Here is a 17,269-nt window from a genome sequence, read left to right as displayed (position 1 = left end):
CTACTCCATCTATGTGAATAACTTGATTTACCCCGGTGTCCTAACTGTGCTGCATCGGCGGGAGATGTTCTCTAGTCGACTTCCCTTACTCTTCTTGGGGAGCTGGAGTACTGGGGTCGACCGGAGAATGCTTTGCCATTGATTTTTTTCACTTTTTCATGTAGTTCAAAGGGATACTGACAGCCCCAAATGTGAGCACTCTCCTCATGCTACTTCAAAGACTCCACACAGTAGCATGGTTCCCAGCATCTGTAATGCTTTGAGGATTTTGACCCATCCCTTCTCTAGTGAATTAGGATTGTCTCTGATAATTAACTCGGGCTCATTTGTGAGGATCTGTGTGTGTTCAGCAGGTGGATATAGCTGACTCAACAAGGAGATTAAGCAGCTTTCTGAGAAGTCTTGCAGACCGGCTGGAAAACACCAAAGAACTGAGATCCTCGGACATGAAGAAGGATTTCATCATGAACCGATTACCGCCTTTCTTGGGGAACAGCTCTGATCTCTTGGCTCCAGGTGGCATTTAAGTTTACTCTTGATTCCCTTGGTGGGGGATCATGATGACTATCTGCATTGTGGTAGCATTAGAGGCCTCAGTATGGGAGCAACTCCCCATTCCGGTAGACACTTTGTGTGCACACCAAATGCAGTCCTTGCGTGTAAGGCAAGAGCCAACAGGTGGATGCAGCAGACAGATGGGAGCACAAGGTAGCAATGAGATGGTTATAATTAGTGTAATGAGCTCTGATGACAGCATATCAGCTGCCTAACCATAGCACCTGACTTGGCACTGGAGGAAATTTCTGAAGTTTTGCAGCAAGTGCTGTCAAGTGATTAGATCACAGGGATTGCCAGGATTCCTGCCAGTCCTTCCTACCCCTTGCTCTGCCACTGACTGTGTGTGTGAATCCTGGCAGGTCATTTTATCTGTGCTCCAGTTTCAGTTTAGCCTTCTGTAAAATGGGGCTAATCCCCAACCTTCCTGAAAGGAGGGATGCTTTGAGGCTTAACTAATGTCTGTTGTTGAACTGCTTTGAGATCCATGCGTTAAAGGTGCTGATTTGGGCAAAGTGATAATAGTAGATTCTTTACATATGATTGAATTTTGAACCGATTACTTTTCTATTTAAAATGAATGAAGCAAATGTGTAATGTTGTGCTTGATTGTTAGAATTACATATTTATTCTAAGGGCATATTGCTTTAACTGGTGGAGGTTGTTGCTAATATGCCAACTTGCTGTTGTAGCTATTGTATCTGATGAACCTGAACGTAAATGCCTTAGAATCTGAAAGAATCCTCTTTCCTCCCTGTATCTGAGAATAAGCAGAAGTCAAAAGTAGAGCTATTCATACTTGGACTTTAAGCTATAGGAAGAAAAAAAGCTAAACAAAATTTTCTCAGCAAAGATTGGTTTGGTTTCCTTCCTTTCTGAAGGACAGTATGTTTTTCTCTTAGGTGGAAAATTACCAAAATTAGACAGCAAAATCAGATTGCGGTTTAAAGATCATGCCATAATTACAGTGGAACCTGATCAAGAAAATTCTGTAAGTATAATGAAACTGCCTCCATAGGTGCTTGCTGCTTTGTTGTGCTGTCCTGGACTATTCGTAGGAGTGTTTGTTTAGTTGCCCAGCATCTGATTAGGATTTGTCATGAGATTTCAATGATGTAATGCAATTTTGTTCTACAATGTAGTGTTTTCAGTTTGAAGTTCTACAAAGTAGAATTACTCAGGGATTTTGTGTACCATACACAGAGCTTTCACCAGGAATTGGCAAATGGCCTTAGATCCAGAAAAAGCCTGGTACCATATACTCGGATATCTCTTGCCGCTCTCTGGCAAAGGAGATTTGCTTTTGAAACACATTCTTTTCAAGATAGGACATTAAATAGGATTTAAAGTCACTTCACCTCTTTGTGCTTCAGTTTCCTCCTATCTAAAATGGAGAGTGTGATCCTTACCTCTTTTGTAAACAGCTTTGAGATCTACTTATGAAAAGCACTATATAACAGCTAGGTCATATTATTTAAGACCTTGTGCAAGAGGGTGCAGCTCTGTTGACTTCAATGGGGCAGCCATGGCCTGCATTATGATTGTAAGTAACCCTCTGTCTCTGTTATCCTTGGCCCTGCCATGCTGGCTGTGGGTACTGAGTTGTTCCATGGAGGAGATGGTAACATTGTGGTCTCTGATGAGTACTCTTGACACCGTGTAAACCAAGGCCTGCTGGCAGAGGTTTTTTTTGGAGGGGATAGGGGTTAGTGGAGAAAGGATCTAAATTGACAGTTGTAGAAACTAGTCTTCTGTCTACAGCACAGGTACAAGAGGTAGGACGAGCTTCCTTGCCTTGGCAAGCCGTGCTTGGATTGGAGGGTTTACCCTTAGGAGTCAAGAGGGCAGCTGACTCTCTGTCACAGAAACTACTACTTGCAATTGGCAGACAATTGCCCCCAAGAATCTGACCAAAGGCCTGGAATTTGTGAGATAGTGATCCAAATTCGGATCACTACTGGCCTAGGCCCACTTTGGGCCTGTGATGTAGACAAGATACGTAGCCTAACAAGCCATCTAGTCCTTTATGAAGGCCCTGCAGCATGTGTACCCTGAAGGATAGTCCATGTTGTAAATAACTTAAGTTCCATTCTGTAGTCTTAACCTATTGATGGCTTTAGTTATGGAGGCTCTATGGTCCTTTCAGCCTCACATGGTCAAGGGGAGACTAGATGCCTGCCCTCACACACACCTGGTCAGCATTGTAGGCTGAAAAATAGAAGTCTCTGAAAGTCACTTCTTCAAGACTAGCATTCTGCAGCCTCGTCTCCACTAAAGCAGGTGGCACCCGGACTAGGGTGGGTAGTTAAGAGTTCCTGAGTTAGTCTTAAAATGAGCTGCTTAAATAAGGAGGTAATTAGATGTGATCAAAGCAATTAACTTACCCTGTCTTGTATGATAATGGTTTTCCTCCTGCTGTCTTTTAGGATGAGCTTCGCAAAGAGATGGTTTATGTCTATCACTCTTTAAAGAACAGGAGAGAGAGGCACATGATGGGGAATGAGGATGATGACACTAGTGAAGAAGGGATATCTGAGGTTTGTTGTTTATTCTGTTTAGTTAGATATGCTAAGCACTGATGGGCATGCCCCATAACCAGCCCTAAATGTATAACAGAGCAGACTGTACCCCTGCAACAAAAGGAAAGGAAGTTCTACAGCTTCTCATGTTTAAATTGTTGTTTCCCCAAGTTAGGCTTCATGTAGATTTGTTCTGCAGGTTTAATTCACTTGCTCTCTAGTCAAGATGTGCTGGAGGATTAGCAGAAACTCATTGCTTTTCTCACCCCCCTTCTATGTGCTCTGCTGCCCTCTCTGTCAAGACTAGTCGGACATGAGGGGAAGGGGCAGAAGCCAAGTGAGGGCACACTGCACCCAACTCTAAAAACCAGCCAGAATAGCTGGATGTTTCTACCAGCTATTTCACTGCTGTTTGTTTTAACACTAAAACAACGAGGAGTCTGGTGGTATCTTAAAGACTAAGTTTTTGTGGATATGCCCAAATTAAGGTGCCACCAGACTCCTCGTTGTTTTTGTGGATACAGACTAACATGACTACCCCTCTGATACTTGTTTTAACACTGGTGACAGTTCAAATGTTCACCATTAGGTTCCACAGTCAACACCTTACTGAATTAAATAGCAGTTTTCCACCCATAGGTCTTCGTTTCTCTCAGTCTGTTTGCAGACTCTGGCAGTGCCATTCAAAAAGGTTTACTCTGGGCAACAGAGCTAGTCAGTTTTGTTTTTTGTTCAAATAACCTCTCACGTTCTATAGAGACCAGACCGTGTGTTGGCTCTGTCTGACCCCCCGCACTTCACATTCGATGTGATTTCTTAAAGCTCATGCAATAATTAAGTTATGTGCCAACAGAAAGTGCTGCTTTTTTTTTTTTTTTTTTAATCTAAACTTCATGAAGATATCTTTCTTTTGAGCGCCGGTGATTGGTGCTTTTATCACTATGCCTGAAGGGATCCTCCCTTTCTTGCTCAGGACAATATTGATGACTTCAACAGTGTGACTAGCCTTCGCTTCATTTGGGATCGTGTATATTATACTGAGCAGAGTGTCAGTGCCTCTGGGATGTGTCAGAATGTCTGATTAACATCAATCTGAACCAACTAAAGCTTTGACCTGGAAGAGCTGAGAATGCAGGATTCTTCAAAAACAGCTACGCTGTACAAAATATTTAGAGGCAAAAGATATTGTAGGCTATTTGTCTAGCACTTGTTTTTTGCTTTGGTAATTGGAACCAGGCTTTACATATGCCCTCATAACTCTTGTATGTGGTTTGTATAACTTAAATTTTGCTGTGCCACCTCAAATAGTCTCACTTTGATTGGCATTTTAATGTAATAACACAGGCCCTGTTTATACTAGAGAAATTTGGTGTGCTTGACTGCTATCTCCTGTATTTGTAGCAAACCATGTGTCTATGCTTACGATTTCTTCCCTGGCACACAGGGATCCTGCACTGGCTTTGGGATTAGACCTCATCTAGGCAAGTCTAATCATCGTGTGCGTCCAAGGCAGAGCCTGGCACAAATCCCACAAGGCACCTGACATTGCTGCAGTGAGGACTCAGAGTAGAACAGGGTCACAGCAAAGCCCCCCCTCATATATCAAGTATCGCCATGGTATGGCTGATACATCCCTTGAGAGCTCCACTGCAGGGGCAACTGCTGGATTATACAGAGAAAAGAGGAAAAAACAGCAAGAAACAAATGACAAGAATGAAAGTGAAGCTCTGTCTCTCCCTGTGCACTCAGCCTAAGGGAGGATGTGGTCAACGGAAAAACCTTCAGGCCCATGATGTCTATGTGAGCACAGGTTGTGGCTATCTACACGTGGTCTTTAAAGTAGGCAGTGGTGCAACCCAAAAATATATGAATGAGGTAAATGTATGTAACACTCTCTCCCCCCACCCCCGAGCCACTATGCACTGGGGATGATAGTCCAGATGTTAGCACGTGCTTCATGTTCCCAGAACAGGATACCTACGGTGGATGCTCTGCACTGTTGGTGTTTGTGTGTTAAAACACACATGATGTTGTGGGAGAGACTTTGTAAAATATCTGCATGTTGTTTCAATTAGGCCTCAATTCTACCCTTGCCTGATTTTTTTTTTTGGGGGGGGGGGGAGTAATTTCCTTTTTAGACTCATGGATTACGTTTTCCTCTATCTCACATGGATGCATTGAAGCAAATCTGGAGAAGTGCTACTGTCGCTGTTAAGGAACTGAGCCTTAAATCAGATGCAGAGAAAGAGAACCTTGTGTTATCACTCTGGGCTGAATGTCTCATCGAGGTAATCTGAGTCTTTAAAAAATCAGCCATGTTCCTGGACCCTGACATTTCAGCCTTGGAGTATGTACTGACAAAGGACCATCTGAGTCCTCCTCTTCTATGGAGCTGCTGCCTTGTATTGACAGCAAAGTAATAAATGGCAAATAGTACAATGTACACTCTAGTGCTGTATTTCTTTTTTAAAGAGGCTTCAAAATCACCCTCTTCTGCATGCCTTAGGGAAATCTAAATCCAAAAGGCAAGGTGGCTTTTATGCCTTGAAATTTTAAATGTAAAATGAGGATAATTTAGGCAGAGGGACACAGTAAGTGTAGCAGAAAAGGAGAAGAATTGGTCAAAAATTATAACATCATCATAGCAACTGCCGATTGAGCAGTGAAGCCTACATTTAGCAAAGTTCACTTTTTAAAGTTAAAAAAGGCCTTTTGTACTTAAATATGTTCCCTCTTGGAAGGAGTGGGTCTGTCTCACGCCTGCTAAAACCAAAAGAACTATTTTAATATAAACTTCTTAAAGCAAGTAATTCCTTTGTGACGGTTTGTTTGGTAAAAGTCCCTGCAGTTTAGCACACCTCCCACCACCATGATTCTTGCTTTAGCTGTCTCCTGCATTAAAAGCAGAGTTCAACTCCCTGTATTTAATGCCTCTAGAAAATTGTGCCTCCCTGTACTATTGCCTTTTTGCACTAAGGGTTAGATGTGCAAAGAGGGACTTGGGCACCTAAGGTTATGCTTTCCAACACCAAGAGTAGGATTTACACAAGCCAGCAAGGCTGCCTAAGAAAGGCAGAGGTGCAGTTTAATCTCCACCCCTCAAAGCAATTTAGGTGGTGGTGGTGCTGTCCCCTGACTTCTACACAATAGCTCAGTGGTTAGAACACTAAAGATGTGGGAGACCTGGCTTCAAATCCCCAAATCAGTGTGTCTAGTGTACTCTGACCTTCAGTCTCTCCTATTGAAGTGGTTCCTCTTAAGGGATTAAAGTGGCTTTGCATATGCACAGTTGTGAAAATTTAGATGCCTGCAGGGTGAGGGAACAAGGGTTGTCAGGCAGTGAGGGTTGGATCCACTAAGAGAGTCATTCAATAAGAAACAGGTCCACTGCAATGAGCATCTAGTAAAATTGTGTTGCACATCTCACAGGTTTGCCACAGTTACTTTTTATTGTTAGTTTTACTTAGTAAACAATGTGTGTCACTCCTGGTCTAATCTCAACCAGGGTGACTTTTCTTGGGAAAATGTCTCACTAGGTCATAAATTTAACGACAGCACAAAGCCATGCTGAAAATTAAACCCAGTGAGACTATCAGCCTTGGTTCTCAAATACCCATCTTATTTTTGCTCCTCCATACTCCACCCCCAAGCAGTGCATACCATGTCTGTCTTTTTCTTACTCAGATTAGGGAAGTTTTGGTCTAGGTTTTCTTGGTCTCTACCTCTCTCAGCACTAGTAAGGGAATGTGTATAGAACTGGGCCAAAAGCTACTTCTTGGCTGAACTCTCAGCTGATGGGTGGTTTTTGTGTGTGCTAATTTTAACATCCAACATGGAGCAAACATTGTGGCCTCTGACACATTTTTAAAATATGCCTACCTGCCTTTTGTTAAACAGCATCGTAGAAGAATTTAAAGTATGGCCATTAGTTACCTAGAAGCTGAAGGGTGACTACAAACAAAGCCAGGATTGTTACAGTAAGCTGAACTACCCAGTGGCAAATAATGTGACTAACTCCCATTTCAAGCCTACAGTTGTCTTTGCTCTCATCTCATGTAACTCACTATTTGCTTGGGTTTCCCCCCCTAACCAGGGCCCCTGCTTCAAACAACTAAGGTGGGGTGACAGGACTAGTCCAAGTAAATGACTTGTGGTAAGGTAGGCTAACCTGTTTTCACAGCTCTGCCCATCAACTAGGAAGTGAGCCTGCCTGTAAAGTAAGTACAAAACCATTCATGCTGCTTGGTGTCCCTTACGCGAGACACAAAAACACAACTCTGTCTATAGCTGTATTGTCTGGCCCTGGGGAAACAAACAGGTTAAAAAAATTGTGCCTTTTCTCCACAGCCTTAGGAGATAACTGGTTACCTCAATGCTACCCCATCCAACTTTTTTTGAAAAAGGTAATACACCAGGATGTTGTAGGAAATATTACAGTTACTTAACAAAAAAATTACCTTCCGCTGAAGAGGTGACTGAATTTCAGGGATGAGTGAAGCATTGAAACAGCATTAGAAAATTTTAAAGGTAGTAACTCTGATGCAATTTAGCTAGACACTCCTATTAGTGCAAGAAGTGCTATTAATTTTAGTGACCATAACGGCATATCTTCCATATGCTGGTACACTGAAATGGCTTCACAAAACTGAGGGTCAAAGGTAAACATGCCGATAATGAATATCCTGTTGTAATAATTGTTCCTAGGCTGTAAGAATGTTTGCATTATTTTAATATGAAGATTTTTAAGCCATGGGGGGGAGGGAGGTGTCATTCAGTGTATATATGGCATTTGTTTAAATGCTATAACTGGTGTCCTTGGGAAGGAAGTCACTCTTCAGCAATTTTTGTGCCTTACTGTCTTAGCTAAAAACAAAAATTATTGCATTTACACAGTACAAAATACTACAAGCTAAAGAATCCCCCGCAAGTTTTTACAATTAAAATATACATGCTTTACTTTATTATATAACACTGATACACCAGCTGTGATCTACTCATCGTTTTGAGGGAAAAGGGATTATATTACAACTAGAAAGCACAAATCATATTTAAAACTTATGTAGTATATTGACAGACTTTCATAGAAAAATCTATACAAGTGCTTTAGTGAGAAAATATATACAGTCACAAACCTAGTCACTTACAGATCTGTATTTGATTTTGGCTTTTAGAATGTAAAAGTAAATAAGTGCAAGTAGGTACAGGTATTCAAAATATATCACTCTAGAATTCTCCCTTATACAAAAATAATCTTACACCTGTTTCACTTTTCTGTGGCAAAAATTTGGCTTTAAGGATGAGCCATTAACACAAAATAGCTATAGGAAATAATACAATCGTTCACGTTTTGGTTTAGCTAATCTGTACTCCTCCTTTCATAGTTTAATAATCAATACAAAAAACACACGAGCCAGAGAAGATACCTCACTTAGAAAGCATTACATATTGAACTGCATTTAGGATGACCCCACTTCTAGGGGAACTACATAATGGAATTTTAAACACTTTTCTCCAATGCGTGAAAGAATAAACCAAAAACCATGAAGCTCTCTTAATACAATCTGCCTCACATAAATAGTTAACACTTTTCCCTCAGAAATGAAATGCAAATATGTTCTTTATTAACTGGAAAAAATGTTGCATAGCATTGAGATTTCACTGAAGGGTGTACTTCTGGAAGTCACCAGCATCTTCAGGTCTTTTCCTAAAGAATGAGCAGTTGCTTCAGCTGAGGTATACAATGCTGATGAGCCTCACGGACGTTAGCATGCATCAGGTTTAACCTTGCCGCAGCACAAGGTATTGTTAGCACACATACAAGATAGATTTGTTTTGTAAAGGTGCTATTGAATATACTGTGGTTTTAAGACCAAAATGTATTGCATTAATTTAACCTCTATACTCAACAAATCCTTCTAGAAAGCTAGCCTGATCCAGTATAGATTTGCATGTACGACTGTCTACCTGTATATGAAAGTCTACTTTCTGGGCTGGCACCTGATGGGTGGAGACAGGCCCATGAATCCAAAAACTATTATGGTTTAATGCAATACTTCTTCAGATAAGGGCTTAATTTTACCCAGGTGGCCAATGATTTGGAATTCCAGTGCTTGGTTAGAACAGACTAAAGTGTATTGTAGCAAGATGATTTTTGTGATTAAAATTTGATCCTAAATCAGCAGAGCGTCTCCTTTAACTTTTGAGGAGAAAGGAAAATCTAGTTCATATTATACCCTAAAAGGTGACACAGGAAAGGCTATTTAGAAGTAAACTGCCAAGTTTTTGCTACTGTATCATATCTTTGCCTTCACTTAAAGATTAACAGGACTAGTGAATGTTAAAGGAATTTAGGCTTAAAATGGTGCCTTAAGAAGAGGAAGACCTCAACATGGAGTCATGTGTGAATATTAGAAAAAAAACATTACATTAACCTCACCTTGCCAATGTGCAAAACTCCATTGTTTGGGAGTCAGTGTCTAATAGGAAGAAGTAGGGTGGACTTGCTGAGTAACATTCCAGTGGCATGTGACTTCAGTAGTTCCTTCTCTCAAACAGAGTGTTCATAACACACTTAGGTCCATATTCCCAGGATCTTTGTAGTGGTTTACTCACAATATTTCAATGTCCCATTTCTGTGAGAATTCACTCTCCAGGGGGTGATTTACGATTACGTAGTTCTTGTCATAATAATTTCCTCCTAAAAATAGACGTTCATTAAGGCAAGGTTAATGCAGCATACTTATAAACAAAACAAATAGACTGCTGGTCGTTCAATTGAGTATATATATATATATAATATTATATAGTACATTGAAAATTATCTATAAAATACAGAAAACTCGTTGCAAAGTTACTCAGACTTCTAAGCTTTAAAGTGAATCTGTTAAAAATGGACTTTTTCCTAGCACAATCAAAAGCTGTCTGAGGTTTTAGAGGTGGAGAGTGGTTTACTGTCACTGGGAGTACAGCATTGACTCTTCATGTATTTGTGCGTTAATTTATTCAGCTGTAAAATGGCTACAGTACCCGTCACTCTGTCCGATGGCATAGGGGTGCAGTGTCTTAATGAAATGTTTATAAAGAGCAGGAGCTCTCCACCTTCCACTCCCTCTTTTGGATTTATCTGCTCTTGAGGGCTCTCAGCTTCTTTCCACTTTAAACACCACTACTGTACTTGTCAACTCCACCCTGTGTCTCCTCTACTCACTCTCTCCATCATTTCTTCCTCTCTGCTCTCCAAGTCTGTACCCTCAATCTTCACTTGACCCCTCCTCCACAGTCAAATTCGAGTGCCTTGAATTTTTCACCTCAATCCCCTCCATTCAGAGCCTTTGAATGGGGAGGGTAGTAGCATTCAAAGGTTACACACAACCTCTTCACAAGAAAGGGTCTCTTCTCCCTATTCATTCTCCTCCATGTCTCTGCTGCCTTTGTACTCCTGACCCCTTGTGGAGATCTTTGTCCTAGGTCTTCTGTGATTGTACCCTTTTTCTCCTCACCTTGCTGAGGGCACTAAAATACTGATCATAGAAATGAGAGGTGGGATAGACCTATAACAACGTCAGCAGGCTTATTCTATACAGCATTGTATGTCACAGTACAGTTTCTGGTTCTTAAAACTAGACCTGATAAACAGTCTCAAGCAATGGGTTTGCTACCGCTTCCCTTTGGAAATCGCTAGAGAGCCTATTTCCCCCCCTCATATTCATCCTAAATCTCACTCCCTTCATCCCAGTGCTCCTAACTCTGTTTCCTTGTATTGTCTTCTCTGAACTCTCTCCATTTTGTCAATAGATTTCTTGCATTATAGCACTCAGAAACAAACGTTAAGATTTCAGCTGCCAGTTTCATGCATATTGGCCCAATAAGAGTTATACAATTGCCAGAGAGATAGAAAGCGCTCTCTCAGTTTTATTATTTCCCTTAGAAGGATTTTTAGTTTCAAGTGTACCTCTGTGCTCAGGAAAAGCCTTTTTGCCAGGGTGAAGAATTAAGGAACTGTAGAACTGAAAACTGGCTCTCAGCCATTCCCTTAAATGCGTTTCTACTTCTTGTAACTGGCAAATCCAGAGCTACTGCTACAACTATCAGCACATTTTACAGGTGTAGAATGCTACAATCCTGAGCCAGGGTTTGTTCTCTCCAGCCAGAGGCCTTTCATTTTCTGTTTCCCACTTGACTCCAGGTAGCATAGACGATTCCTGTGTTAGAGCTACCGTGCATTTTGCATTAACAGGTCACAAACCGCAAATACCAAAGAGTTAAATGCTCCTAGGGACCTGCTATTTATAACTGCATTTTAAATTTCTTTTCAGACACCCAAAGAATCTAGTATTCAACAACGATATTATTCCTGTACCAACCTGGTCACTTCAATATTAGATCCTGCATTAAATAAAGCAGCACAGGTTTAAACAATTTCAACATGTATCCTGTCAAATAGATGCTGCTTTTTAAAATGTCTGATTTCATATTTTAAAACCTGTCATCTAATAAGGACAAATTTAGGATCAAGCTACGCACAACAAAACTAATGATTAATTAAAATTAAAACTTAGGAGCCCGAATTACTCTTGATTTAACCCCTGTGGGCTAGGAACTCTTTATTGGTGCTGATATATTTTTCATTGCGTCCGTAAGTTCTAGTTGCAAGAAACAAGAAGATTTAATCATTAACAGCAGCGTCAGTAAACTTTTAAATAAAGTGAACTATATTTTAAAAACAAAGGTGGTCTTGGACATTTTCTCTCCCATCTACCATTGTGCAAACCATTTCCTGCATTTGTGACTGTATAACACCCCTCGGGTAGCTACAGCAATTGGTTACATGGAAAAGGATTAATAAAGTAATGTATTTTTAGCTCTTTTAAAGCATCTCAACAGCTGGAAATGAAGAGGAGACAGTACTATCAGATCAGCTTGCTCTCTGCTTACCATGGTTAGAGAATCACTGTACCATTACATGCTCCCAGGGCTGCCACACTATTGGCAGGACTTGAGCAATTCTGCTTCCTAAACAGCAATGCTCCCTTTTAGCTGCACTTCCTGCAACACAGTTCTGCCCAGCAAGAATTAGATGTAGAGCCCAGGTTGCCTAACTCCTAGTCCTATGGGCCAACCACTATCCTGAAAATTTTAAGAGCAAATGATCTGCCCTCCCGAGTGGCTGTGTAGCTTATTTACACTCTACTCCTGCTGTCATTAAAAGTACATGGCAATAAGATCTGGCTCTTTATTACAGTAGTTGAAAGTGAGGCTCTACCACAGCATACTAGAAAGATTCAGTATGAAGAAGCCACTGGATACTAATCTGGCTTTACACAGGGCAATGTATATAGATATGGTATTTTACATTTTTTGGCTGTTTTTCACTGTACCAAAATAGGTTTATGGTATCGGGGGGTGTGGGGGTGTGGTGGTGTTATTTTGTTAGGACATAAAATTGCATTTTCATCTTGTTCAAATGCTGCTTCCAGACATTGTCTTTCTGCTCTCCCTAAAGTAAAACTGATAAGTGACTGGTCAAACAGCTGGGATCAGCTACAAGGAGCAATGTAAAAAAAAACAAAAAACAAATTGTGTTTTTCTACATTCATCTGCAACATAGTTTTCAAAATGTTCCCCTTAGTAAATGTTAGTTGTGAAGTGGAAACTGGTGAAAGTTACCAAGATTTAGGGAGTTATGGAATAGCATGACTGTGCTTTTCTCAGTCTCATACACTAAAAGTGATTGGTAAAAATACATAGTTGTGGATTGGAACATCTGTCACCTCACCCAACAGAGTAAATGGACTGTTTAATATTGTGCAAGCTCGTTGAGGGTACAGATAACTGGAACATCCCAGCCAGCCACAACTGCCTACAGCAAAAACATGCATTTATATTAGCAGATGAGCTTTTTAGTACCTTTGACATCGAGAACCAGTTGATCACTGAGGTACGAACTGATGGTTCCATCCTTATTGAGTCTCCACTTCTGCCTAGCCTTTCCATGTTCTGTCCACAGTGCTACTTTAGCTCCAGGTAGGTCTCTGCCACTGACAATATCAAGACATGCAGCAATAGCCTAAGAGATTTGGAGGAAAAAAAATAACAGTAGAATCTGGTTATTGCGACCATGACGCCTCAAAATAAAAGTGTTGTAATTAGCAATAGACCCCACCACTAAGCTCTGAGCAGATTACATTCATCACATTTACAACTAATAGCTTGTTCACTGGGTAGATTAGCATACATTATTCCTGACATTTCTAAAGGTAAATAATCACCATTTTATTTTAATTAAGTAGAATTTTCAGGCAGGCTTTATACAAGAAAAAGAAAACCACAAGCAATTCTTTACTCCTTCCTTTGCAGGTCACTTTTAAATATCTGAAGGCCTTATTGGGTACGTGTACAGAGTCAGCAGACGCAAACCTTCCAACCCAGGTCGAAAGACTTGGGCTAGAGGGGCTCGTGCTAACTCTCTAAGAATAGCTGTGCACACAGCACTTAAGCCTAGGAAGGGAGTGGGCTTCACAGCCCGAGCCACAACTTCAATACGCTGTCTACAGTTATTTTTAGAGTGCTAGCGTGAGCCCTGCTACCTCGAGTCTGTCACTCTGGGCAGCTCACTGCCTATGTGCACATGCCCATTGTGACCCTCTTTTATACAGATGTGTACACTGCCAGGGTGGATTAATTTTACTCATGATTTAAATTAGCAAGCCGGAAACCTTGATTTAAACAATCTATCTTAATTTGTTTCAATTTGTATTTTAGTTATTTCCTTAAACAAAGATTCATTCTCATTGGGTTGATAAAACATGGATTTGAAGTAAAATATAGCCTTGACACTAAATGTGGTGCTTCTTTTTGCTAACCAGGAGTATGCAGTATACCAGTGGTCACCAACTGGTCGATCGCGATCTCGGGTGGTGCAGCAGGGCTCCCCACCTGCCCCGGCCCCACGCCACTTGTGCCTGCCTGCAAGCACCGTCCCTACAGCTCCCATTGGCCAGCACCCCAAACCCCCTCCTGCACCCCCAACACTCTGCCCCAGCCGAGAGCCCCCTCCCACACTGCAAACCCCTCAGCCCCAACCCAGAGCAGCCCAGTGAAAGTGAGAGAGAGTTGGGGAGAGCTAGCGACGGAGGAGGGGAGGAGGGATGGAGTGATTGGGGCGGGGCTTTGGGGAAGGGCCAAGGTAGATCCTGCGTTGCCCTTAAATTCAAAAAGTGCTCTTGGGCGTAAAAAGGTTGGAGACCACTGCACTATACCTATACCTGTATTTATATAGCTTAACTTGCATTCATTCAGTTTCTTAATTTTTATGTTTTTTTCATTATTTTGGGAAATGGTGAATGACTTCTTTTTTTTTTTTTTAAGTGATTTGTGTCAAGCACTATTTGGATGGAAATTCAAATTAAATCAAAAGTGCATAAAAGACAGCATTTGATTTTTTAAAACTAAATAAAACTATGTTAAATGTGCTGGACACATGGAAAAAATTTATCAAAACATGTTTTGCATTTAAAACAAAATGATTTATTAAACAGGGGAAGTATTATCTGTAGTTAGTGAACTGAACAGATTGTTTTGGGTCACCATGTCCTTCAAGATTTTAGAACTAGAAGATCTCATGTTCTCACACCTTGTTTTCATTCATAGATTGGAAGAGGAAAACAAACTTTTCTGCTTTTTCAATTAGTTTAACTTTGAATGAACTAGTCACTGAACTGAACTACCTGAATAAACCAATATGTAAAAAAATATTCTTTGCACCTGCAGAAGAGGCTACTACTGTCAAAAGCTGGTTTAGCACGTCAACAAACTCTAGTTCCAGGTGCTCAGCCAGTGACTTCCACCAGTTCAGTGGTTTGACTTTCTTAAACTTGTCAGTAAATATGTATTGCTTAATATTATTGTGTATTTTATTTAAATTATATTAATAGATTACAATAAGTTGAGACCTTAACATAGGTTGACATTTTAAAAAAACAGACCTGTATTTAATTTAAACCAAAAAAACCTTGTTTAAAAATCATTGATTTTTATCCACTCCGGGAGCAGGAGGAGGAGCACTCCTCTTGCACGTGTGTTGCTCCAGGAGGAATTTGGTCTCCCCAAGGCAGAATTCAGCCAAAATCACTCCCTGGGGACCTGCACTGGGCTCCACTCAGGGTTGTATCGAACAGCACAACTATGCATCAGAACTGCAGTTTTTCCTCCTTCAACTCAATTTATATAATTATCATTGTATGGATTAATACAATTTATTTAATTTTTACTGAGACGATACTGCCAGCATATTACTATTACACAAGCAAAGCAAAACGAGGAAGGATGGTGCCCAGTGGTTACGGCGCTAACCTGGGACTTTGGAAACCCAGGTTCAAGTTCCACTCCCTGCTCCACCACAGACTTCCTGTGTGACCCTGGGAAAGTTACTTTGTCTTGTTGTGCTTCCATTCCCATCTGTGAAATGGGGATAATAGCACTTCCCTACCTAATGGAGGTGTTGTGAGGAGAAACACATCAAAGATTATGAAGTGCTCAGATAGTGGGGGGCCATTAAAAAGTACCTAACAGATAGAAAGCAAAACACAATGGGGAATCAGAGAGTGTCGTAATATGTCCAGGGGTACATTTTCATCTCAATGCACAGACGTTTACACAAGAAGTGACTATATCACATATTCATATGTTCAGAGCAAGTGCGCCTTTACCTGAAAACATGCTGGAAAGTTAAAGAAGTTGGTTTAAAAAGCTGTACTGAGTTAAAAGGCTTTTGGGTTGTTTTTTTAAACGTTTTTCATTTACATAGCAACCAAAGCTCTTGCACTGTGCTTTATATAGATGACTTGGTTCCTGCCAGGAGGAATTTCTGTCTAATTTAGACACAGATAATACGAAGAAGTAAGATGTAAGGCTCAGGCGTGGGAGCAGCAGAGATGCTTGATCTAGGGGTGCTGGCTTGAAGTGGTTTCCATTAGGTACAGGGTTACAGTTTGGTTCAATGGCTCTCAGCACCCCCACTATATAAATTGTTCCAGCACCCTAGGGAGCAGACAGTGAAGGGAATCAGTGATAGAAGGAAGTGCGGTTTAAGGAGAGCTCTGATGGAAGAAAGGAAGGCTATTACAGGGATGCAGGAGGGGACCATGGAGCCATGGAAAATGACTCACAGTCAAGACAAAAGGAGAGTGGGTTTATACATTACACTTCCAACATTCAGTAACTCACCTTGGATTTGAAGAGTCCATGACAGTAGTGCCAGATCTGGGTATTCTTGCCATTGTATGAAGAAACACACACTGAAGTAGCTCTTGCATCTGATAGGTTTCCAGTGACTGTCAAGTATTTATCCTGGGCTCGGTTCTTTATTCTGAAGTAAACTGCTGGCTGATAGTTAGAAAAGCACCATTATACTGTACATGTATAAGCAGGTGTGAGCAAAGCCTCCCACCAGCTCCCGCACAGCTAGTATTCTTACAGCAGTTTTCCCCACTTTCTTTTCCATTCCAAAATGTCTTTTACATATTCAGTTTCAGACAGGTTGTTAAGTGGGTTTGGTGAATGAAAGAACATGCTATAAAAAATTGTTCAAGAGACAAGGTATGGGAGGTGGATGGTAACAAGCAACAATGGCTTCTAATGTATAGCCATTCATGTTACACTTTTTTGCTCATGAACACACACAAAAAAGGGCACTGAACTGGTATCACCACCAACTCAGCTCATTAAAAAAATTACAGGGGAAGTCTGCAAAGCTATTATTGAGAGGTTTTAGCTTAAGAAACAGTTCCTCCATGACATACCTCAGGGCCATTGAAACAACACCAGTATAGTGCATTGTGAGATATAGGGATCTTTATTGAAAAAAGGAGGTTCAAAGCTGCTGACAAAATTCCTCCTGGATTTTTTTTTTAAACTGAAATCTAAACATCACGCTCATTAAAATCCTGCCCTAAAAAGCCCACCCCAAAACATCTGCAAATATGTGCACAATTATGCCCCGCCATTAGAGAGAATCTTCATTATAAAGTCATTAATCGAATAATTTTTGTCCATCCATTAAGTAGTAGTCACTTCTGACATGTTTCACTATCTTTTTGTTAGTTATTAAGTTGAAAACTTTGATTTCGCTCTGTTGCACATCACTGAGAAGGCAGAAGAATATAAGCAAACAAGCTGCAGATTGTTTTGCAATATTG

At 40.7% G+C, this 17,269-nt stretch overlaps 2 protein-coding genes across 3 annotated transcripts in view; one reads left to right on the top strand and one right to left on the bottom strand.

Moving 5' to 3' along the window:
- The window catches only part of RIOX2 (ribosomal oxygenase 2), a 30,846-nt gene extending 25,329 nt beyond the window's left edge, over positions 1-5,517 (top strand). Inside the window, exons 7-10 of one of the 2 annotated variants that reach the window (XM_054046224.1) lie at positions 354-516; positions 1,458-1,546; positions 2,982-3,092; positions 5,213-5,517. In XM_054046224.1, the coding sequence (XP_053902199.1) occupies positions 354-516; positions 1,458-1,546; positions 2,982-3,092; positions 5,213-5,371 (522 nt within the window). In that variant the 3' untranslated portion in view covers positions 5,372-5,517. Of the gene's footprint in view, positions 1-350; positions 517-1,457; positions 1,547-2,981; positions 3,093-5,212 lie in introns of both variants that reach the window. The other variant, XM_054046216.1, reaches the window with a different exon arrangement.
- A 2,269-nt stretch (positions 5,518-7,786) lies between these two features.
- The window catches only part of CRYBG3 (crystallin beta-gamma domain containing 3), a 135,934-nt gene continuing 126,451 nt past the window's right edge, over positions 7,787-17,269 (bottom strand). The window contains exons 20-22 of the mRNA XM_054046201.1: positions 16,299-16,457; positions 12,981-13,140; positions 7,787-9,771 (exon numbers count right to left, since the gene is read on the bottom strand). Of these exons, the coding sequence (XP_053902176.1) occupies positions 9,683-9,771; positions 12,981-13,140; positions 16,299-16,457 (408 nt within the window). The 3' untranslated portion in view covers positions 7,787-9,682. The remainder of the gene's footprint in view (positions 9,772-12,980; positions 13,141-16,298; positions 16,458-17,269) is intronic.

Source organism: Malaclemys terrapin, chromosome 1 (genome assembly GCF_027887155.1).
Source record: "Malaclemys terrapin pileata isolate rMalTer1 chromosome 1, rMalTer1.hap1, whole genome shotgun sequence".
NCBI lineage: Eukaryota > Metazoa > Chordata > Testudines > Emydidae > Malaclemys > Malaclemys terrapin.
This window is presented reverse-complemented; position numbering and strand designations above follow the sequence as displayed.